Here is a 26,126-nt window from a genome sequence, read left to right on the forward strand (position 1 = left end):
TATACTGATGTCCCTCTAACCAGGATGAATAAGTAGAAGATAGCTGTTAGTTGCTTGTCTGTAGCCAGGATCCACCATATCATGCATGCACTTAAGTCATTATTCCACAGGTACCAGTATGATTCCATCATAGTCCATGTAGGTGTAAATGACCTGAGATGTACCTCCCTGGACTATATGAAGAGAGATATTATGAAGGTTTCAGATTATGTGACCAGGTCTGGTATGAACCTGGCACTGAGTAGCATATTACCATCACCAGTGATGATGCCACAATATATGAGCAAAAAAATATTGATTTCAACAACTGGCTGAGTTTCTGGTATCATTCTAAGGGGAGCCAATATTTGTCAGCCTGGGTAGACATGGTCAACAGACCACATTGCTTTGTCAAGGCTGGTCTGCACCTTTCCCCTCTAGGCTTTTGAATACTGTTACGACTTTGTGTACCACTCGTAGTGCCTTTTTTATGCTATACCAAATTGTGAAATCTACCAACATAGCAAAATCAACTCAAGGTGTTACTTCTGAATGCCAGGAGCCTAAATAAAAAAACTAAGCCCTCCTCGCACTCAAGAATATAGAGATCTGTGCAGTTACCTAGACATGGTTTAAAGTGGCAGGGATTAACCTGGCAGTGCAAGATTTCAGTGTTCCACACCTTTAAACCAGTTGCTGCACAGACAAGAGATGGAGATGTCACAGTATACATCAATAACAAGCATACCTTTATGGTGGTTGAACAATGATGTACTGGATTTCCTCGACGTGCAGATCACCACAGGCACAATCCTGTACCATATCCTAGTCAGCTATAGGTCATCCCAAGAAGTTCACAATACATACTTGGACCTACTGGAGACACTTACCGTCCAAGTTAATATCCTACTTATGGGACACTTTTATTACTTGTCTATAGTTTGGGAATCCTACATGCCTTCAAATTTGCTGGCACAGAGATTCCTGAACTTTGTAAATGCAAACATCCTTGAACAAATAGTGAATACACCCACTAGAAGCTCCAACATACTGGACCTCATGCTCACAAATATGGGGGAATGCTGCACCCTGCAATGTCTCATTCTTCCTCATAAGGTCCAACCATAAAGCTGTCTCCTTCAAAATCATAAATCAAGTCCATAATCCCATTAAGGATGCCTTGCCAACTATATAACCCTGCAATCTTCCAAAAGTCTCTTAAAAAAACAAACCTCAAACAGTATCTCAAATTGAACTGGCTATGCCCATGTACCAACCCAGATTAAGTTGTAAAACAATAGCATGATCAGTAATTATCATAGCATAATCAATAATAATCATAACATCTAACTACATCACCATGTTATGTATCCAATCTTACTTGTAATTGCGTCTGTCCATGAGAACTGTGAGTCCCTACTAGGGACTAACTGTGAGTTACAATCTTACTTGTAATTGTGTCTTGTCCATGAGAACTGTCAGTCCCTATTAGGAAACATTACTAAACCAATGTACATAAGATATATTACCACTTTGTTTTTATATGTTCTAATTTATTTTATTTCTCGTGTAACCTTTGTATGTCTGTCCATGAGAACTATGAGTCTCTACTAGGGAACACTTCTAAACCAATGTACATAAGGTATATTACCACTTTTTTTATATATATTCTAATTGTTTTCTAACTTCTTTTGTAACCTTTTGTATGTTTGACTATGTGGAGCTTTTCGGGTCTATATTAGAACACCGAACGTTCAAAATTTCGAGTGCTCTAATATCGACCCGTTTTCAGAATATCGAAGAAACAGAAAACCAAATTTTTTCCAAGGGAAAGAATTTGGTTGTCCATTTCTGTTGCTTTTGTATTTTCAGTGCTCTGGTGGAAAGTTACGGGTTGGGTTCAGGTAAGTGTGCGATTGTGTGGACGTGAGGGTTATGGCGGGTTAGGTGATTTAGGGTTAGGGCACGGGTCAGGTAAGTGTGCGATTGTGTGGATGTGAGGGTTAGGGTGGGTTAGGTGAGTTAGGGGTTAAGGTGCAGGTGAGGTGACTGTGTGATATTGACGGACCTTAGGGTTAGAGTTTGGGTTAAGGTAAGTGGATAGTTAGTGGTGTACGTATAGTTTAGTGTAGGGTTAGGTGTAAGACTTTAGGTGTATGTGTGTGGATTGCTGTTTGTTTGGTGTGCTTGTGTTGTGTGTATGTGTTTTGGAACGGCAAATTTTTTCCCTAGGAAAAAATTCACTGTTCTGTATGTTTGATGTTTTAAATTTTCGATTCATAGGGTTTGATATTAGAACACTCGAAATTTTGAAAATTCGGTGTTCTAATATAGACCCAAGCTTTTCACCCCGGGCCTCCGCTGAAAATGGACATGTATCCAGTTGGAGTATCTCGGTAAACAAATGTAAAATAAATAAAATAAGTAAATAAATTAAAACCAGTAACAGTTAGGAACTCTTTCAAGGTAAATTATCTGTTAAGTGATGGTTTGTCAACATTAAGTTGCCCTCAAAACCCCGAGAGCACACCGGCCTATGCTGAACTGCTCTCAGAAGCTCTGTACAACCATGTCAAGGGCTGCGTAAAGGCTGCTGTACCTACCAAAGTAAGCATAGAACTAGCCACAGAAACAAAACGCCCTGGTGGCATCCTAAATTAAACAGGATATACAACAAAAGGAAAAAATTATGGTAAAAATCAAAACGGGTATTCCCATAAAGATAGAAACCCTCTCATCAAAGTAAATAGTCAACTAAGAGGGCAAATTAGGTCAAACAAAGCCGACTTTGAGGTTAAGATATCCTTCCAGGTAAAGGTAGCCATAAGACCTTCTACAGCTATGTCAGAAACCTAAAGGGCAGCACACAGCAATGTGCTGAACTGTTGGTTAATGGTGCCACATTTACTGAGCCTACCTATATAGCAAACCTATCAGCAGACAAATTTAGTTCCAACTTTGACCCCCTCTCACCCCCAACCATTCCTCCAATAATAACCTCAAACATAACCTCTCCAGCTATAACTATGGAGCATGTACTGACTGTACTCACTAAAGCCAGGAACACTGCCTCAGTGGACCTCAATAACATCCAAGGATACCTCCTGAATATTCTAAAATATGGCTTATCAGAAACTCTGGATTCATTATTTAATTCTTCTTCTTTCGGCTTTTCATGGTTAGGGGTCGCCACAGTGGATCACCTGTTTCCATTTCTTCCTGTCCTCTGTATCTTGCTCTGTCACACCAACCACCTGCATGTCCTCTCTCACCACATCCATAAACCTTATCTCAGGCCTTCCTCTTTTCCTCTTACCTGGCAGCTTCATCCTTAGCATCCTTTTCCCAGTATACCCAGCATCCCTCCTCAGCACATGTCCAAACCAATACAATCTCGCCTCTCTGGCTTTGCCTCCAAACTGTCCAACCTGGGCTGACCCTCTAATATACTTATCCCTAATCCTGTCTACCCTCATCACACCCAGTGCAAATCTTAACATCTTTAACTCTGCCACATCCAGCTCTGACTCCTGCCTTTTTGTCAATGCCACTGTCTCCAACCCATGTAACATAGCTAGTCTCACTACCCTTTTGTAGACCTTCCCTTTCACTCTTACTGGTACTCGTTTGTCACAAATCGCTCCTGACACTCTTCTCCACCCTGCCTGTACTCTCTTCTTCAACTCTCTTCCACACTCACCATTACTCTGAACTGTTGATCCCAAGTATTTAAACTCATCCACCTTCGCCAACTCTACTCCCTGCATCCTCACCATTCCTCTATCCTCTCTTTCATTCACACACATATATTCCATCTTAGTCCGGCTGGCCTTCATTCCTCTCCTCTCTAGAGCATATCTCCACCTCTCCAGGGTCTCCTCAACCTGTTCCATACTCTCATTACATATCACATTGTCATCTGCAAACATCATAGTCCACGGGGACTCCTGTCTGATCTCATCTGTCAACCTGTCCATCACCAGTGCAAATAAAAAAGGGCTCAGAGCTGATCCTTGATGTAATCTCACCTCCACCTTAAACGCATCTGTCACTCCCACTGTAGATCTCACCACTGTACATATCCTCTACCACTCTTACATACTTCTCTGCCACTCCCAACTTCCTCATACAATACCACAACTCCTCTCTAGGCACCCTGTCATATGCTTTCTCTAAGTCCACAAAGACGTAATGCAACTCCTTCTGACCTTCTCTGTACTTCTCCATCAACACTCTCAGAGCAAACATAGCATCTGAAGTGCTCTTTCCTGGCATGAAACCATACTGGTGATCACTAATCATCACCTCCCTTCTTATCCTAGCTTCCACTACTCTTCCCCATAATTTCATGCTGTGACTGATCAGTTTTATCCCTCTGTAGTTACTAAAGCTCTGCACATCACCCTTATTCTTAAAACTCGGAATCAAAACAAATTTTCTCCACTCATCAGGCATCCTCTCACTTTCCAAGATTTCATTAAACAATCTGGTTAAAAATTCCACTGCCATTTCTCCTAAATACTTCCAAGCTTCTACAAGTATGTCATCTGGGCCAACAGCCTTTCCATTCTTCATCCTCTTCATAGCTATCCTTACTTCCACCTTGCTAATCCATTGCACTTCCTGATTCACTATCCCCACATCATCCAGCCTTCTCTCCCTCTCATTCTCTTCATTCATCAGTCCCTCAAAGTACTCCTTCCATCTGTTCATCACATTCTCCTCGCTAATGAGTACATTTCCCTCATTATCCTTTATCACCCTTACCTGCTGCACATCTTTCCTTGATCGGTCCCTTTGTGTAGGCAGTTGGTACAGGTCCTTTTCTCCCTCCTTAGTGTCCAACCTTTCATACAACTCTCTATATGCCTTATCCTTAGCCTTTGCCACCTCTCTCTTTACCATGTACCTCATCTCCTTATACTCCTGCCTACTTTCTTCATCTCTCTGACAATCCCAGTTCTTCGCCAACCTCTTTCTCCGTACACTCTCTTGTACTTCCTCATTCCACCACCAGGTCTCCTTGTCCTCCTTCCTCTGTCCAGATGTCACACCAAGCACCTTTCTAGCAGTCTCCCTTGCTAACTCTGCTGTAGTTACCCAGCTATTCGGTAACACGTCACTACCACCCAGTGCCTCTCTTAACTCTTCCCTGAACTCCACCTCACAATCAGCCTTTTTCAATTTCCACCATTTGATCCTTGGTGCTGCCCTCACACTCCTCCTCCTCTTCTTGATCACCAATATCATTCTGCAGACCAACATTCTATGCTGCCTAACTACACTTTCCCCTGTCACCACTTTACAGTCTCCAATCTCCTTCAAACTGGCCCTCCTGTATAGGATATAATACACCTGTGTGCATCTCCCTCCACTCTTGTATGTCACCCTATGCCTCCTCCCTCTTGCTAAAATACATATTCACCACAGCCATGTCCATCCTTTTTGCAAAATCCACTACCATCTGACCTTCTGCATTCCTTTCCTTAACACCATACCTACCCATCACTTCCTCATCCCCTCTGTTCCCTTCACCAACATGCCCATTGAAATCTGCTCTGATCACCAATCTCTCACCCTTGGGTACAGTCATTGCCACTTCATCCAACTCACTCCAAAATTTTTCTTTCTCATCCGTCACACACCCAACTTATGGAGCCTATGCACTAACAACATTCATCATTACACCATCAATTTCCAGCTTCATAAACATCATTCTATCCGACACTCTTTTCACCTCCAAAACACTCTTGGTATACCGTTCATTTAGGATAACCCCTACCTCATTTCTCCTCATCAGCCTTCCTTCTGTCCATCATATCAGCTAGATCTCTCCCTATACCAGTCATGCTGCCAAAGTTCCTACCCTCACTACCACACTCCTAACCTTTCTCCTCTCTTCCTGCCTTCGGGCATACCTTTCCCCTCTTCTTCTCATTCTCCTCCTTCTGGCAACAGTAGCCCAATTTCTGCCAGCACCCTGTCGGCTAACAGTACTGGTGGTGGTCGTTGTTAACCCAGGCCTTGACCGATCCAGTATGTAAATCTGTATTGGTTTCCGCATATCTCATTTGGCAGATGTTTTATGCCGGATGCCCTTCCTGACGCAGTCCTCCCCATTTATCCGGGCTTGGGACCGGCACGAAGAAATGCACTGGCTTGTGCATCCCCAATGGCTGGATTCATTATTTAATTATAATCTTAAAACAGGCTTTGTGCTGCGTGAATGGAGGACTGCAATAGTCATCCCCCTTCAAAAAGGAAGACCTTCAACAGATCCTGTAAACTACAGTCCCATTAGTCTGAAAAGTCTAATTTGTAAAGGTATGAAAAATTTATCATGGAAATTATCAACAAGGACATGGGAGACCACCAGACACTGTACCCATACCAGTTTGGCTTTGTCAAGAGAATGTAATGATTACTGAATCTGGTGGACTTCTTTGAAAAGGTCACTAAGGCAATGGATGAGGGGAAAACTGTGCATGCTACCTGTCCGAATCTGGCTAAGGCATTTGATACGATACCCCACTTGGGCATTGTCAACAAACTTAAAGAACTACGTATAACCCCCCTTTATAATGCACTGAGTAGCTAGCTGGCTCACTGATGGGATGCAGAAAGCTAGAATAGGTGAGGTCACCTCCACAAAGAGGCAGGTCATTAGTGGCATGCTAGGCCCACTTCTCTTTGACATCTACTTCTTGGATGTCAAAGCCAATGTCAAATGCCTCTGGCTAACCAAATTCACAAATGATTGCAAACTGGGAACAGTCACTGAATCCCCTTAAGATGAGAATACCCTTCAGGAAGATCTAATACATACAAACAGATTTCTGAGAGGTGATCTTTGTGTTTGACAAAATTCAGTATAGGTTCATAGATAAGTTCTAGGCTATATGCCCTTGTGGGCTATTTTAAGACTAGCTCATTTCCCTATGGAAATTGTAGGTGGAACTTCCCCAAAGGTTCCTTACAAAAAGAATATAGGGAGTAAACACAAAGCCCTGTTTCTTTACTGGGTATCATACAGACTTCTGAGAGGTGATCTTTGCATGGTAGACAGGGCATCCCTGGGCCCTGTTTTGATTAACTGTTTTCACATTTTCAAGAAAACAGCTCAGATGTGATGTACCTATTTAAGTACAACTTGGAGCAATGGATGGGTAATCAGAAATTCATCCCTGGTATGACTCCTGTGTCTCTGATGGGCAGAGGCTGCCAGTAAATCACCCCATATAAATCAAATGTAAATCAATTTTGTGGGACACTTTTGGGTTGCACGGCTAGGCTGTTAAGGGCCCTAGAGGTTGTTAGCCTAGTGCACACCTATGAACCTATGAACATTGCTTGGCAACCACTTATATGTCAGCCTTGTTCTCAGGCTTTGTTTTGGAAAGGGTAATTGGCAATGCTTATCTCTGTTTCTTACTAGTGGAGAGAACATAACATTATTAAACATTTAAGAATCTGAAGATCTTTCCTGCATAATATGTATGGATCTCTCTCTCTCTTTCTCTCCATGCATATATATATATGTTTGGGTCTACTTCACTCTGTCGAATTTTCACATTACCGAAAATCAAAAGAACGAGATGAGAAGAGCAAAATTGCACAATGTTGAACCTTTACATTGTCAAAATTCAGAACAATGAAACACCAGCTGCTCCAAGTCAACACAAAAATCTACCTTTTTTTTAAATATTTGCATGGGCAAGCCCCCCTGCACCCCCCTGATTTGAGGCTGCACCCCCCACATCCCTTGAAAATTATATATACCATCTCTGAGATCACACTACAGTGAGGAAAAGTCACAATGTCCCTGAAAAGTCAATATGACTTCCAATTAAACAAAGTTCTGCATTGTAATATAGTCCAGGAAGATGAATATGCACCTATTGTTAGCAGTAGGTTGTTGGCATTGTGTTATAGGTGAAACAATAGCTTTTTATTGGTGAAAGGTGGGATATATATATATGATCTTTGAGTAGTACAATAAACCAAGACACAAGCCCATCTGTACCTCTTTTGGCATTTGTAGGTATTTATTTAATGTATTTCTCAGTTTGTTTGGGTTGAAATGGGAGTTTATGGTATCTGTTTGCTGTTTTGGAAGGGAAGATAGGGTAGACAATTCATTAAGGAAGTCTGATGTTGTAGGATTTCCAGAGAAGATGGGAATGGAGTCTTTATGCAGATGTGTATTACATAAAGTCCAACCTGTAAGGCCATTAGTGAGAGTTCAGCTTTTTTGTCTATTTATCAGAGCATTTTGAATGGTGCAGATTGTTAGTTTTGTCTTCTGCTGAATGTCTGGCCATGTTTCTGAGGGATACACATTTGTCCCTGGTCTCAGGGGATGCACAGGTTTTGCATTTCAGTCTAGCTTAATCTCTCAGTATGAATAAGGCTCATTTTTGAATCATTCCTACATGTATATGTACATGGATGGGTTACTGTGAAGAAATATTTGTCCTACAGGTTGGCGATAGTGACTGTTAAGGAGGTTACAAGGCTTTTTGGGTCTGTGTATTTTAGAATAAAGATTTTTATTTTGTGATCATTCATATTTTACATTAGCAGTGTTCTTGGGGGATTTGAGGCAAATGGTAAGTTTAGGAGAGACCTTGTTATATATAGTTATTAAATGAAATAAATGATCACTAAAATAAGTCAGTGTTTTCTGAAATGTTCATTGAGAAGCTCTAGAAAGAAGAGCTTTCTTGATGTAAATTTGGGTCTGGTGGCCTGTTTAATTAATTGAGAAAGGTCAAATTCATTGAGGTTGCCCATTGCTTCAGAGTTGGCAGGCTCAATGAGGTTTAAGTCATCAAAGGTGACCATTTTGTTTTGATTAATGATGAGTGAAAGATTTTATTAAGTATGAGTCTGAAACTGGTGACATTTGTGGGAGGAGTATGCATAAGGCAAGGCTAACATGTTATGCTTCTTAATGTGCAGCTTTATGATTTGTGGTTTGATGTGTTCTGGGTTTGGAAGGAGGCCTTGAGGTTTTGTTTTATAAGTATCCTGATTCTTCTGCTACCCCTGGTTTCTGGTCTGCTTTTGAACAGACAGTGGCTGTAGAAAATGGTGATTATGATTTGATGTTTTGGTTTTTAACAAGGGTTTTTTAATGACTGCTATTTGGGTCATGGATGTTAAGGAAGTTGTTCAGTTGGGTCTATATCAGCATTTCGAAAATTTAATAGTTCGAATCACAAAATATCAAACTGAAATGATCGAACTATTAAATTTTCAAATGCCGATATAAAAAAAACAAAAAAAAAAACTAAAGGGTGTAGGTAGGGGGACTGTGCCCCTCACCCCCCACTACTTAAATATACCAACTCCGAGACCACACTACATTGTAGTAAATGGAAATCTCCCTTTACGGAAATTTCCGTTTACCTGTTCGATGTTCTGCACTTTCGACATTCTCGCGTCGACAATATTGCATTCGATATTGTCAACGTTGAGATGCTGATAGGAACCCGTTCAGTTGTATGGTGATATTTGCTTATTAAATAGTTGACATTAGCATGGTTGTTTATCCAAGAGCCTCTCTTTTCATCATAGTCTCCAAACCTCTATGGTAAAACTATGCCTCTGACTTACTGGTCTAGCTTGCTGAGGTCTCCTCAGTTTTTACATAATCCTGCAGGCAGTGCAGCTGTTGGTTTATCAAGACTAATATTTGGCTTTGCAACAGCATGTTGGCATTCTGAGTAAAGCAAACTAGTGATCTTTGACAATAAAACGGTTTGTGACAGTAGAGGCCCCATTACCTCTGATTTCACTAATCATAAAAAAGTGTTCTTTATAGACACAGATATTGTCCCTTAAGTAATTTCAAACTGACTGTTGCTACAATATTATTGTTTTTTTCCTCTGTGGCACTGCTGTGCTAATTTTCTGTAATCTCCCGATCATCCTTTAGTTCATGTTTGGTTTACCAGCAACATGCTAATCAGAATGTGTCATCAGTATATGCTAGTTAGAGCTGAGTGGCATTTACTGTAGCACTGAATTATTATTTCTACTGTTTCTCTGGTTCATTTTCTGCTCTATGCTAACTCCCTTATGAATATTTAATGGATGTTTACAATTTGTATCCCTACTTGAGACCTCATATTTTTATCAAACAGTTCCTTGAAATTACAAAATATCACACATTCTTCTAACAACTTTATCATAGCTTTTCTAGGACAGTGGAACTCACTACCAGCATGGGAAAATAGGAACAAAACTAGGCAAGTGATCAGGATCATAAGATGCTTAGTCTGGAACTCAAAACCAGCATGGGAACATAGGAACCTAGGCAAGTGATCATGAGGATCATAAGATGGTTAGTCTGGAACTCACTACCAGCATGGGAACATAGGAAACTAGGCAAGTGATCATGAGGATCATAAGATGGTTAGTCTGGAACTCACTACCAGCATGGGAACATAGGAACCTAAGCAAGTGATCATGAGGATCATAAGATGGTTAGTCTGGAACTCACTACCAGCATGGGAACATAGGAACCTAGGCAAGTGATCATGAGGATCATAAGATGGTTAGTCTGGAACTCACTACCAGCATGGGAACATAGGAACCTAGGCAAGTGATCATGAGGATCATAAGATGCTTAGTCTGGAACTCACAACCAGCATGGGAACATAGGAATAAAACTAGGCAAGCGATCATGAGGATCATAAGATGTTTATTCTGGAGCTCACAACCAGCATGGAAACATAGGAACCTAGGCAAGTGATCATGAGGATCATAAGATGGTTAGTCTGGAACTCACAACCAGCATGGGAGCATAGGAACAAAACTAGGCAAGCAATCATGAGGCTCATAAGATGGTTAGTCTGGAACTCACAACCAGCATGGGAACATAGGAACAAAACTAGACAAGCGATCATGAAGATCATAAGATACTAAGTCATATACATCTTTAAGCAGACACACTTGAAAGTTCACACCTTCTTTTTCAAGCCTTTAATAGTGCTGCCCTGTCAAATCAAGTAGGGCTGTACATGACAAACATGGTGAAAATGTATTTCTGTGTATCCAGTTATCAAGAATGGTCTTAAAGGTAGTCAAAGTAGTACTTTGACCTGTAGTGGTAACTTGTTCTGTGGGTTGGAAGTACATTAACTTAGAAACTTGTCTCTCCAGGGAGTCTTGTATATGTCTTGGTGTAGATTTACGTCCCAAGTTTGGGTGTTTGTAGAGCCACTGATTTTGCAAAGAAGAAGGTCAAATAGGGTTGGGTCTTTCATGGCTCAAAAAGCAAGGCACAGGTCACCACAGAGCAGCCTGTAAGTGACTGAGTATTGTGAGAGGAGTTATGCCAGTCTGTCATGATACCTGAATGATTTAAGGTCTTTGATATTCCTAGTAAGGTACGTTTGAAGCCTTTCTAGCTGAGCAACATGCTTTAATTTATACATATGAAAGGGGACTTTGTATTCAGTGATGGGTCAGATAAGGGAAGAAGACAGTAGCAGGATGACTTCTTATGATCTGAAGATATTCATTTGGAAATTAACTGGGTCAGATAGAAAGATTTCCTGACTGTGGTGGAAACATGATAATCAAATGAGAGAGAAGTATCCATGTAAGCACCCAGGTGTCTCACGACTGTGGCTGTATGAAGAGAAATGTCATTTAAAACACACAAGGTGGGAACAGATGATGGCCTTCTATTCTCATGTTGCAGTATTCATAACAGTAGGGAGTTGCTGCTTGCAACACCACCATCTGGCCAGTATACCAAAGTCTTTGTTTCAGGAGGGTACGTGTGAGATCTTTTACTAGGGCCATAAACCAACATTAGGTATAAAAGTGACGTCTGCACGTACCCTCATCAGAATTTTTCTGCCGGAGTGATCATCAGATGCCTGTTTGCTAGTTCCACTTCTGCATCGCGTTTATTCAGACGACCGAATTCCAGATCGTTAAAGACCAGATGACTGCCTTTGACCATTACAGATAAGTGCCCTGTGGGTTCTTCTTGCTTAATTTGCTTACTGTTTAGACTTACATGTCAGCTAGGAAAGGGAAGTGTGCTTGTGGGAGACAGATTCCTCACAAGGACACACACAATAAGTGTGTTTTTTGTCTAGGCGAGGCCCACGACCATACATCCTGTCCAATCTGTAAGTCGTTCATCCTCAAGACTCTCCACAGCCGATTAGCGGCTTTGAAACTATATCTAGAGAACCAAAGACTCTGGTGCTTGGTGTTAGGCATGGAGGGAGGAGTAGGCCCATCCAACGAGCCGCCTAGGAAGAAGATGAAAAAAGTTAGGCCAGAATTCCAGGCTGCGCCTCAAGCATTCGAGCAGGCTCTAGAGGCGATTGAAGACCCAGAGTCATTCAGACAATGGTTACCAAAGCAGGCCCGGCAACCTTAACGGAAGCCAGAGTGCGGGGAAACTGAAGGTACGTCCACTGAGGTAATTCAGCCGTCAGAGTTTGATGGCAGGGGGGAACCACGGCTTGCATTTTCGGAAGCCCCTGCTCCTCCAATTTATTCTAGGCCGACATCTGCTTCTAATCTGTCTGGCCCTATGACTCCCTTGAAAAGGAAACAAAAAAACAAGCACTCTGAGCCTCCACCAATGCATGGTTGGAAATCATTCTCTCAAAATCTGTTTAAGGCCTTTCAGGCCTTACAAACACAACAACTTCCCCATACTCCCATGCCTCAACCTCCCCTCCATGCGTCTGAGGAAGACTACTCCTCTTCTGAGGAGTCCTTCTCCTATGAAACACAAATTGAATCCCCCAAGGAATTCATTACACCAGAGGAGGAGGACTCTATTTCTCCTGAATCCCCAGAAGAATTCACCTTTGGGGATACAATCTCCCTCATAAAGGAACATTTTAAGTGGCAGGCCACTGTGGTTTCAGACTCCAAGAAAATGTACTTTGACCTTTTTGCAAATGGAGCAAACATCTCCCTCAGCTGTGCCTCCCTTATTGCCTACTTTTCAATATGCCTTTCTAGCTGCTTCACAGTCTCCTGACTCTCAACCCCCAGCAGCTAAATGACCTGATTGATTTTATAGGGTCCCCCAAGACGCACAGTTTCTTTTCAGGAACCCTCCAGCAGACCCAGCTGTTATAGCTGTTTCTGCAGATAAAACATTTAGACAAGTACCTTCTACTGCTCTTTACCCAACTGATAAAGACAGTAAATTTATGGACAGGACAGGAAAGAAGGTATATACCTCCTCCACTCTGGCCATTATGGCCTTGAACTACCAAACACACATGGCAAGGTATGTTCTAGATACCATTTCTAAAGCCTCTACCCTTCTATCTGAGGTTCGGGATTCTCCTATCAGAGCACAATTAAATTCACTTCTCTCCACAGCATCCCAAGTGATCAGGCACTCTATTAAGTGCAGTTATGATGCTGTGGAAGCTTCATCCAAACCTGCAGCTTCTGGATCAGTACTTTGACATTATTCCTGGGTAAGGCTTCAGCCCCTCCCCATGGATGTCCAAATTAAACTACTGGATGCACCTTTAGACAATAAGGACTTTTCGGGCAAGCTTCTGTTGAGCTTCTCAAATCCCTACAAGAGAAGGGTAAATAATTACAGAACCTCAAATACCTTCTGGTATCCCCTATTCCTAGATATCATAAGAATTACCCTCAGAAGCCCTCCTTTGTTAAAAGGCAATCTTTTCATTCATTGCCACAATCAAAGGGGTGTAGACAGCCAAGGAAGACTTCTACCCCCTGATTTCCCACCAGCTCCTCCACCACACCCTTTCGGAGCCAGCCTGACCAATCCAGGCCTCCTCCACTGTGACTCACCACCCCTGCATCCAGCAACACCCTTGTCCCTTCACCTCACCCTCTCCCTTCCCTCCTGGCAGAGAATAACAGAACAATGGGTCCTCTCCATCATCCAGGGAGGATATTACATGACCTGCTGGATGCTCCCACCTTTCCAAGGTATTGCCCAACCAACAAAAAACCAAATCCACCTGTTCCCACCCATCATTCATCAACTTCTAAATCAAGGCACCATAGAACCAGTGCCCATCCCTTAAAGAAACTCAGGTTTTTATTCCAGAATGTTTCTAGTACCAAGGAAAGAGGGTCCTTGGAGACCTATCCTGGATCCATCCTTTCTAAACCTCTTCCTCCATGTTCCCAGTTTCAAAATGATCACCTTACCACTTCTCTTGCCTCTGACCCCCTCCCAGGTATTCATGGTAGCACTAGATCTCAAGGAAGCCTACCTCCACATCCCCATTCATCCAGATTACAGGAAGTTCCTCAGATTTTCAGTAGGCTCCTGTCATTTTCAATTCTTTGCATTGCATTTTGGTCTCTCCACTGCCCCCTGAGTGTTTACAGAGTGCCTAGCCCCCTTCATTGCAGGACCCAGGGTATACAAATATACCCATATTTGGACGACCTGCTCATCCTTCATCAAGACCACCAAGTCCTACTTCTTCATTTACAAGTCTCGAACACTCTCACATTTTTGGGGTTCACGCTAAATGTAGAAAAGCTCACCTGATCCCCTCACAGGACTTGATTTTCCTGGGGTGCACACTCTGCACAGACTCCATGAAAGTCTTCATCCCAGACCAAAGGATTCAGGAACTCTGCCTGTACTTCAATCAGATCCTTACTCAAAACACCCTGATATCTTGGGAATTCCTGAGAGTGTTAAGCCACATGGCATTCCTCATACCCATGCTGCCTTTGGCAAGACTCCACATGTGTAAAATTCAATGTGTGTTAAAAAAACCTATGAACCCAGCACCCCCAACCCTTGGACACTCCACTTCCACTTCTGTACCTAAAAAAGGAGATCAGTGGTGGATATCTGCAATGCAGACCAACCCAGGGACCAACCTCCAAACTCCAGTCCCACAACAACAGCTCTCCACAGATGTTTCAGATCTGGGCTGGGGTGCAGTGTTACAAACAAACCAACAGCACCTCTTGGTACAAGGAAAATGGTCTACTCTAAGGGTAAAAGACCACTTCAGCATCAAGGAAATGAGGGCACTGCTGTTAGCCCTTCTAACATTCAAGCCCTATATCCTGCCAGGAACCTTAAAAGTAATCTAGATCTTGCCAAGGCTTTCAACACCATCCCCCACTCTGGAATTATAGATAAACTCACTAAACTAGGTATAAATCCCTATGTCACAAGATGGGTTGCCAACTGGCTCACTGACAGAGCCAACACTGTGAAAGTAGCAGACTCCAAATCTGACTTCAGACCAGTGACAAGTGAAGTAACACAGGGTTTAGTCCTGGGTCCTCTTCTGTTTGGTATCTATTTCTCTGAAGTACAGTCTAACACAGAAGGTCTTTGGCTAACGAAGTTTGCAGATGACTGCAAACTAGGAACCATAATCAAAACTCCTAACGATGTGGACATCCTACAAAAGGGTCTCACTGAGACAGATGTCTGGTGTCAAAGCCATGGCCTCAAGCTCAATGCCAAAAAGTGCATTGTCATCCCCTTTGGTAAAAACTCTATACCCATGAACTACAGCATAGGCGGTAGTATACTTAACACCGAAAGTGTGATAAGAGACCTTGGGACACAGGTGGACAGTAGTCTCTCCTTTGATAATCACATCGCCACAGTAGTCAGGAAATCCTTCTACATGGCACACCTCATCACAAAAGGTTTCTCATCCAGAAAAAAAGAGGTCATTGTTCCCCTCTACTGATCACTCATTAGACCCATTATAGAGTACAATGCCCTTTTTGGTATGTACCTCACAAGACATCTACAATAACTGGAAAGGCCGTAGAAATACCTCACAAAGAGGATTACCAGCCTCAAACAGATGCCCTACGCAGACCGTCTCAAAAAACTCCAGCTTTACTCCATCGCATATTGCCTACTCAGAGGTGATCTCTGCCTAACATACAAAGCTATGTCAAACCCAGAGCTTTTGGACATGCTCCACTTAAAGAAATCCCAATCTGTCTGAGCTACATGCTCTAGGGACCTAAACCTTGTCACCACAATAAACAGAACATGCCAGAGGGATAGATTCCTGTCCCAGAGACTTCTCATACTCTGGAATAAACTACCTATCTATATCAAACAAAGCTCCTTATTAGCACGCTTCAAGAAAAATCTTGCTGATTGGATGGGAAATAGGAAATTTACCCCTGGGATCACTTATGTGGCTCTGCTCGACAGTGGCACAGGAAAATAATTTTCTTGGGTGGCAAAAGCTAGGGTACCTTTTTGGCTGGGCTTGTATAGGCCCTAGGGCTGATAACCTAGTACCTACCTATGAACCTCTAATCACAGACAATATGACTGTCCTGTGGTACATAAACAGGCAAGGGGGGATCAGGTCCTACCCGCTATGCAGCCTGGCCATCCAGATATGGAACCTAGCCGCTTCTCTCAGGGTCTACTTATTAGCCATGTATATCCCCGCAGCAGAGAATGTTATGGCAGACACGCTGTGCAGAACTTTCACCCCCTCTCATGAATGGATGCTTCAGAGAGAGGTTTCCATAGACCTGATACACAGGTGGGGTATTCCACAAGCAAATCTATTTGCCTCCCCACTTAACAGGCAGATGCCCAACTTCTGCACAAGGAACCCACATCCACAAGTTTGGAAAGTGGACACCTTCTCCTTCTCATGGGGGAGGGGTGTACCTGTACTATTTATTTATTTATTTATTTATTTTCAGTTTGATTACCGGGGAAGTCCACTGGGCCAGAATGTGCCCATTTTCAGTGGAGGCCCGGGGAGAAAAGCTCCATAAGCAACACAAAATACAAACAGGTTACATAATGCAAAGGTAAAATACATATATAAATTTGTACAGTTCGGAACAGCAAATGCTTAATTTGTACATTATAAACGCAATTAAAGACAATAGATAACACAGTTTACAGGTATTTACATTCAGAGCAATAAGTTTCAACTGTGTGAAAAATAAGCATCTGAGGTTACTTGATATTTACAATGTTTAGATACTTGGAGTCAAGAGAGAGAGCTCTCTAGCTACCCCCCCTTCACTCTAATTCAAAAAGTCCTCCTAAAACCAAAAATCCTACTGGTGACCCCCTTTTGGCCAAGACAGCATTGGTTTCCCCTCCTACATTCTATAGCCAAGGGCAATCACCACAGGTTACCCCACTGTGTAGATCTACTCACACAGAACAAGGGATCCCTGCTACACCCACAGGTGAACAACCTAAAATTAACCTTATGGGTGATAGGATTCTAATGCCTTACAGACACCTTTATTCAGAGGACGTACTCAATGTTCTGCAGGAGGCCAGAAAACCTAGCACTAGGAGAAACTATGTAGCTAAGTGGCACAGATTCTCCAATTGGTGTCATAGGTTCAATCAGGACCCCCTCACTGCTCCTATACCAAGGGTCCTATCCTACTTGTGTAAGCTTCTCCAATCAGGACTAACATATTCTTCAGTCAAAGTCCATTTGTCTGCCATTTCTGCCTGTCTGCCCATTTCACCCCCTCTGGCATCCCTAATAGAAGTCAAACTTTTTCTGAAGGGAGTCCTCCACATCAAACCCCACAGAGACCCATCCCTCCTTAGTGGGACTTAAATTTTGTATTAGAAAAGCTAACCTTGCTGCCCTTTGAACCAGCACACTCTGTTTCCCTGAAACTATGCACACTGAAAACAGTTCTGCTAGTAGCCCTCACCTCTGCCAGCAGGGTCTCAGAGATCCAAGCCCTTATGGCCACCTTTCCCTACCTTGTGTTCCACAAGGAAGTAGTAGTCCTCAGAACCAACCCTTCCTTCATGGCCATGGTAGTTAATGAACTCTCATTGAATCGACCCATTAACCTACCAGTTTTTTACCCTCATCTGCAAAATGCCTCAGAAAGGACCCTACATTCCCTGGATGTACACAGACAACTTCGATATTACTTAGACAAAACCAAAGTTATCAGGAAGTCAGATCAACTATTTATTTCCCTCCATCCCAGAGCACTAGGGACAGCTGTCTCTAAGCAGAACATTACCTCATGGATCTCTAAGTCCATTTCCTTGTGCTACTCCCACCATGGGAAATCCTTACAAGGCAATATTAAACCTCATTGTACCAGAGCAGCTGCTTCCTCTACTGCCTTTTCAAAGGCATAGACTCGTCTTCTAGTTTAGAAGCAGCTACTTGAACCTCAGTACACACCTTCACCAAACACTACAAGGCGGATATAGCATCCCATGCTAGAGCAGGATTTGCCAGGACTATCCTACAGGGTCTACTTCACCACAGGACCCCTTCCTCCTCCCAGTTTCATACTTGCTCTGGTACTCTCCCTACTGTTATGAATACTGCAGCATGAGAATAGAATGACATAGAATAGTTGTGTAAGAACTTACCATAACCTTAGATGTCCTTCTCTTCTATGCTGCAGTATTCAGTCCCACCCACCTACCCCCTGTCTCTTGGACTACTACCCCAGGTATCACCTGTGGGCACATTGCCATCAACTCCCCTGGTGTCTACCTACACAGCCATCCAACTGCCCTGGGACTGGCCTACATGCAAGTCTAAGTGTCTCATATTAGGACCCTCCTGGTCAAACCTCAGAAGCACTACTGCATGTGTCAAAACAATCCTGATGAGGTTACGTGCAGACGTCACTTTTATACCTAATGTCGGTTTATGGCCCTGGTAAGAGATGCCACACGTACCCTCCTGAAACAAAGATTTTGGTATACTGGCCCGACGGTGGCGCTGCAAGCAGCAACTCCCTACTGTTATGAATACTGCAACATAGAAGAGAAGGACATCTAAGGTTATGGTAAGTTCTTACACAACTATTATTTTTTTTACCTAATGCTTCTTTCTACATGGCATTTTTCTGCATTTAACTAGAGACCATTTCCACTGCACCTGGTATGTTCATATTCCATCCTTTAATGGAGCTGTTTAGTATCAATGAATAAGCAGATAACAGTTTACAGTTGACAGCAAACCTAGCCAACTACATTTATGAATTATTGACCAGGATGTCTGAAATAAAATGCCAAACAGATGGTCCCAGCACTAATCTCTGTGGTAAAAACTAGTTACAATTTTGCATTCAGAGAGGGTACCAGCAACTTTCACAACTTGGGATCTGTCAGATAGCCAATGTGCAGCCCAGTGGAAAATTACAGGGGTTTACATTGTTAGTCTGTTGTTTTAAGAATACCAGCATGTGGGATAGTGTCAACAGACATGGCCAGATCAATATAAGTGGTGTGACTGTCCACAACCTCTGCAACCTTTTCAAAGAAGGTTGTAAGGTTCAAGAGACAAGACCTGCCCTTCACCAAACCCAAACTGATTGAGATGTAGATCTGTCAATTTGCCTGTTCTTGCATGAATGCGTTCTGCTGTAAACCCCATTCATACAGGCTCCCTATAATATTGTGCACATTCTATAAGCTAGTATCTAGGTTTAATGTATGATACATGGTGGCACACTTACCTCATTATCTGATAGCACTGTGCACCCCTTTAATTGGTAGCTTCTTACCTTTGGATTGTATTTTGCAAATGTTTTGGCAACTTTGTTCTGCTGTTATGAATCCAGACTACAGCAACATATGAAGTGTCTTCTTTGAAAATGTGAGAACTTCTAAGAAGCTTTTCTCTCACCTCTGGAGAAGAAGCTTAAAGTTATTTTTCCCCTGTCAACAAAGCGAAGAAGCAAAATAACTGTACACTGTTATTTTATGAAGTGGGATTTATAAAGATATCAGTAGATGCACTTTATCCCAATTGTATTTTTTACTTCCAGGAATGGGAAATGAAGAATGGAACATAAGGAGGACACAGAATAAGATGTTTGTTTTCATCAAGACTCACTTTCTTAGCAATATCATGCACCATGCTGGAAGGGCCTTCCATTTCTGTGGTATAAGAGGAAACGATGAAGCCATGCTGAAAACTGTATATGTGTGTTTGTGTGTGCATATGTATATCCAACAATATTTTGAGGAACGTAGCAAGGATGAAGCATGTTTTAAATGTGTATTGTTATACATTGTTTGTTGTAAACTCCAAGCCCAGTTGTCTGTTATCTTTGTTACTGAGCTAGAGGAAAACTAGTGATGGATTTAGCAGTGCACCGCATGCAATGCAGGAGAACATTTGTGATTTCCTGGAAGCTATCTGATGCTTCTGAATGCTTCCATCTTAAAAGTAAATTTGTCAGTTATTTGGGAAGCATATTACATGTTTAAATAGACCATACATTTACCAAGTGGTACAATTTAGAAGGCTACTTTCAGCATTTATTTAACCTTTGAATCTGAAGAATGAATCCATTTGGTAAATGGTTTACAGATAACAGAAACACACAACAGGGACTCTGCAATCCCTCCTTTTCTGTATGGTCAGTACATCTGCATATGATTTCCTCTTATTCCTAAAATGTCCTCAAAAAGAATAGAAAATATAACACATTTACATTTGTACTATGTGCACATTTTACATACAAACGTGTCATTTTTTTTATATTTCATTGTAAAGTGTATGTGTTTTTTTCTCTACTGCTGTTTTAGAAAAAATGGAAACAATTCAGTATTCTGTTTGCACATACAGAGTACCAAGTACACTCTGAAATTTTCAAAATGATCATTTATTGTTTCAGCAAAGACATAGCCATCAATTCTTTAAGTATCAATCTGGCAACCCATGATTTGTATGTCTTTTTAAAAGTTTTTACAGAAATGGTTTAGACATCTAACTGAAAAGATTATTTATTTGTAAATTGTCAATACATTTTATGTAGAATTTTTATTTATATTGTATATACATTGGTTGTAAATTAGGCCTCCTGACAAAAACATTTTTGGCAAAATATACCACTGTAATTGATATTGTTTTCCGGAGTCCTCTTGTCATGAAAAAAAAAATTAGTATGCATCCAGGGATGCACCTCCTGTCTTGTAGTGTTCTCCCACAAGTATTACTGATACAATGTAGGTTTATTTGTTTCATTTTGCATGACTTTATAATCAGTTGATTATGTAATTATGCACACAATAAGGTAGTGTAACCCTCCAAAATTGATTCAATTTCAGATACCAATCCAGAAAAAATGACAGATGTACAGTAAGTACCTTTTACACAGCATGCTAAATTTAGTTAAATGCATAACCTAAATCAGTACACTAAATTATCTTAAAGCACTGCTGTTTTCTCTTTGTGTTGCTAATTATGTTGTCTAGATGATTATAGTAGCCACAAGTATATGAAACATAGTCTTTCCATGTTGAAATCACCTACTAATTGCCACTGTCTTAGAGGAGTGGAAGAGGATATGGGATAATAAAAAAAATCCCGGTAGGGCCACAACTTCAGAGAGCTTCCTTTAACCAGTGTTTAGCCTCTGAAGGAACAAATCAGGTATGAGCTCTTGTTACATTCTTCTAGAGCACAAGGCTAGAGGGGTGGGGAAGTGGGTTTACAGGTCAAAAAGTAAATGAAATTAATGTTGTGTTTCTGGGTATGGCAATGAATTTTTCTGTTAAACAGATGGTGGTCCACTCTAGGTACCAATACTGAAAGAAGTAATTTGCTATGCCACCGCTCATCAGGCACACTGTTAGATCCTTTTCAGATCACCAACCAATAATAAGGGCAGTTATTCAGCTCTTGTCCTGCTCCTTAATCATATTAAAACAATTGTGACTACTAAATCTGAAGCACATCACCAAGGGACTTAGAACAATCTCTAGAGAAGTGAATAATACCATTCTCATAGCACTGACCAAATACTTTGAATGATTAAAGCTTTATTTCCCAATTTATATTTTTGTTGTGTCTGCTGTAAAAAGAAGTCCTACAAATTATAGGCTCCATTTGAAAGCTTCAGCAGGTCTACAACATTGAAGAATGCAAACAGTGTGAACAGCTCTTGCACAACTATTTTTCAAATGCACTAAATGCAGTAGGTGCCTCTGTTCTGTTTCCTGCACCAAAAAAAAAAAAAAAACACTAGGGTTTTCTGCATTAACAGCATACAAGCTATGTTTTTCCTCATTTTTGTAAGAGCCCATATGGATACTTTCCTACTTTCAGCTGAATTATGGAGTATGGTAGCTGAGTCACAACGGTGTTACAGAAAATTATTTTGCAATGTCATTACCTGAGGCAGCTGGATCATACAAGTATGATTTTCACTAGAGCAAACCAGAGCAGATGCATCCAAACTATACTTCTTTCTGTAGCCGTAACCTTGAAGCTACACAAACGTTAAATAACTGTAACCAAACATGATACAGTTCATCAAAATGTGTAGCAGAGAGCTACAATTCACAGCTAATAAAGTGTTTGTTAGCTGTGACACAGGTTGTCTGCCACTCCCACCACCTGTGATGTTCTTCGTGTTTCACTGTTGCAGTCATCACACTTGGGTTATCTGCCTGCCGGTTGTGATGTTCTTCATGTTTCACTGTTGCAGTCATCATACTTGGGTTATCTGCCTGCCAGTAGCCCTCAGTCAGCCTGAACACCAGAGTCTTGGGATTTCTGCGTCGGATGCTGTCACTTCTTCCATTACATTAGGTCGTCAGGGGTATAAAACATGCAGCCGACACCATTACATCAGCTTTTCTTGCCGAGCGAAGCCCGAAGCAGAAGCAGTTTGCAAGTGCCGGTCGGCTGCCTCCTGACATTTTTGTTTTTCGAGTTTCAGACCTGAAATCTTCTAAAAGATAAGTAGCCCGTTGGGGATCCTTTTTTCTTGCTCTAACCGATATAAGAAAAAATTCATAATTGTCTTGCCTGTGGAAAGCAAATACCTCACAGAGATTTTCATTCTTACTGCGTCACTTGTTAGACCACGATGTTCCTCGCTGTCGGTTTTGTGCCCTGTTCAACACCCAAACTATTCGTCATCGGGCTATTTTTGTCGCTAAATTCTTTTGATCTCATTCTCCATATTCCGAAATGGCTTCGATAAGCCATCCAACTACCGATCTTCCAAAAAAGCGTAAGGATAAAGACAGACAGACCGAATAGGTCCAAAACTGCCGACGACGCTTCCACTGGTACTCAGTGAGGTGCTTTCACAGCCCCTGATACCTGCTTCTACAGATTCGCAGGCCTCTACTGAGACCCATTCGGAGTACGGTATTACGCGAGATGGTTCTTCGACTATAGAACCTGTGAATGTCTCTACCTTGGATGAGTCCGGAGCCGCTGTGCAGGCACCAGCTTCTGAGGTTGTATTCAGGCTTTCTGATGTTCATATTAAACCGACTACTTCATTTCAAACAAAAAGTACAGAATTTCTCAGGCCCAGAGTTTGCACTATGCCTAGGATACTGATGACCAAAATGTATTCTCAGGCCCCCATGCCACAGAAACAAATGCTTAGAATGGCTGAAGACCTTATTACTTTAATTAGGGGAAGCCAGCACTTCCTCCTCCAAAAGACCAAAAACTGATTTTCCTTCTGATTCTTCAGATCATGAGTCCAATGACTCTGATCCTTCTGATTACTAGGATATACCTTTATCTACCTATGAGGATTCTGATGCAGAGGATTCCATTCCCTCTGCTTCCCCACCAGAGGATTTTTCTGTCTGTGAAACCTTGCATACTCTCAGAGAGCATTTCTGCTGGGAGTGCCAGGACTACCCACAGTCCAAAAACAGACTCAGGGAATTTTTAAACTTGCCTCAGCACAGGCCTCTAGCTATCCCTCCTGTTCTGGAAATTGTAGATGATGTCTTCATGGAATCCAGTCTTACCCCTGATACTTTGCCACCAGCTCCCAGGAAACCTGACAGGTGCTACAGAGTACCTGACTCTCACAAATTCCTATTTAAGAGTCCTACTGTGGATCCAGCAACCATTTCCCAGGGACCTAAAGGCATTAAGGCTACTACAGCCAAAAACCCTACCCCTTCGGATAGGGATTCTAGGGCTTTAGACAGATGGGGTAAGAAGGTATATACCTCTGCTACTCTTGCCAACAGGGCTTTAAATTGCCAGTTTCACATGTTAAAGTATCAGCAACATATCATGGAAATAACTAAACAGAAAATTATGTTGATTCCTGACTGTGCAGAATATAAAGATTTACAAGATTTAATGCATTCTGCTAACCAAGTTGGAAAACATACTTTGCAATGTGATTTTGATGCCTTAGAAGCATCTTGTAGGGCTGCTGTCACTGGGTCTGTTCTTAGAAGGCATGCTTGGCTTAAGGAACAAATCTTGCTAGACCATGTCAAAGCAAAAGTACTAGATGCTCTATTAAACCATGAATGTCTGTTTGGCACTAAAGCAGAAGACGTCCTCAAAAAGATGGAGGAAAAAGCTAAATCTCTGCAAACTGTTAAAGATTTCCTACAGGTACAGCCACCTAGATTCAGTAGGCATTGGCCTTCTAAAAACTGGTCTTTTCCAGTCCCTCCCAGACCTTCTCAGTCCAAACTAAGGAGCAGCAGACTACCAAGACTACAGTCTCAGGGTATGCACAGATCTAAACAATGGAGTGCTCCCACCTCAAAAACAGGGAGTAGTAAGCCACCATCCTTTGGAAAAAGTTCACAATGACTTGTCCTTCATCCTTCCAAGCTTTGCCCAAGTACTTGCACCTTTAGGAGGAAAACTAGCCCTGCATGCAAATAACTGAGAGTACATTACCCAGGACAGATGGGTCTTGAACATTACATCCCAAGGACGCAGATTCTACTTCCAGTCACTGCCAACCCCAAACGGATGGCCAGACCTCCCCCCAAACCAGTGGGCAGAGGCCCAAAAGCAAGTACTTTCTTTTCTCAGTATCAGGGCTATTCAGCCTGTCCCAGCAGAGCAAAGGGGACAAGGTTTTTACTCCAGACTGTTTCTGGTACCCTATCCTACAATAGTGCCCTATCCTGAATCTGTCTATTCTCAACACCTTCCTGGTGGTTCCAAGATTCAGAATGCTTACTCTCCAACAGCTGCTTCCTATGCTAGCCAAGGACTCCTGGCTAGCCACCCTAGACTTAAAAGAAGCTCATCTGCACATCCCCATAAGGGAATCTTGCAGGAAATATCTACATTTCAGAGCAGGCTCTATGCACTATCAGTTCTCTGCACTTCCCTTTGGCTTATCTACTGCACCCAGGGTATTCACAAAATGCCTAGCTCCAGCCATTGCATATTGCAGGGAGAGAAAAATTCAAATTTACCCATACTTGGACAATTGCCTGATTCAGGTGGACAGTCAGGAATTGCTACTTCAGCAACTGACATTTGTAAAGAGACTTCTAACTTCACTGGGGTTTACCATCAGCCAAAAGAAATCACATCTGGTACCCAGCCAAAAGATTGCACTCCTGGGAGCAAGCTTGAACACAACTTCCCAGATGGCATTCCTCACTCCAGAAAAACAGATTTATTTGACAAACTACTTCAATCTACTGGCCACCCAAACCCAGCTATCTGCAAGAAAAATGCTGCAAGCCCTAGGGTTCATGGCCTCTTGCATTCTATTAATTCAATATGCAAGACTGCATATGAGGAAACTTCAATGGTACTTAAAAAGTCTCTGGTATCAACATTCTCAGGACCTGGAAACAATGATTCCTATCACTCCTTGCCTAAAGACAGAGTTCCTTTGGTGGGCAGAGGCCTGCTACCACAACAAGGGACTCCCTTTCACTCAACCCCCCGCTACAAAAACCCTAACAACAGACACATCAGACTATGCATGGGTGGCTCGCATGGCAGGAAAATACATTCAAGGCAAATGGATCCCAAAACAAATGCACCTGCATATCAATCAAAAAGAAATGTTAGCTGTACAGAATGCACTGACAGCCTTCAAATACCTTATTCTTCCAGGGCAACTATTGATAAAGACAGACAACACCACATTTATGTGGTACATAAACAAACGGGGGGGAACCCATTCCTACCCACTCTGCAGGTTAGCCATGGCTCTGTGGAACACAGCCTTGAGCAATCAAGTGCACCTGCAAGCTCAATTCCTGCCAGACAAACTAAATTAATTGGCAGATGACTTAAGCAAAAATCTAATGGACCCACACGTGTGGAAACTGGAACCCAAATTATTTAAGCTTCTGATCCACAGGTGGGGGGCACCCGAGGTAGACCTCTTTGCTTCCCCGCAGAACTATCAATTGAGCAAAT

The 26,126-nt window shown here is 42.1% G+C and overlaps 1 protein-coding gene across 2 annotated transcripts in view; it reads left to right on the forward strand.

Moving 5' to 3' along the window:
• AFAP1 (actin filament associated protein 1) overlaps nucleotides 1-20,782 on the forward strand; it is a 1,391,048-nt gene extending 1,370,266 nt beyond the window's left edge. For both annotated transcript variants that reach the window (XM_044062808.1, XM_044062809.1), the window contains one exon: nucleotides 19,768-20,782. In XM_044062808.1, coding sequence (XP_043918743.1) covers nucleotides 19,768-19,794 — 27 coding nt within the window. In that variant the 3' untranslated portion in view covers nucleotides 19,795-20,782. The remainder of the gene's footprint in view (nucleotides 1-19,767) is intronic.
• The last annotated feature ends 5,344 nt before the right edge of the window (nucleotides 20,783-26,126 follow it).

The sequence above is a fragment of the Protopterus annectens genome, chromosome 2.part1 (assembly GCF_019279795.1).
Source record: "Protopterus annectens isolate FY-2018-M chromosome 2.part1, PAN1.0, whole genome shotgun sequence".
Taxonomy (NCBI): domain Eukaryota; kingdom Metazoa; phylum Chordata; order Ceratodontiformes; family Protopteridae; genus Protopterus; species Protopterus annectens.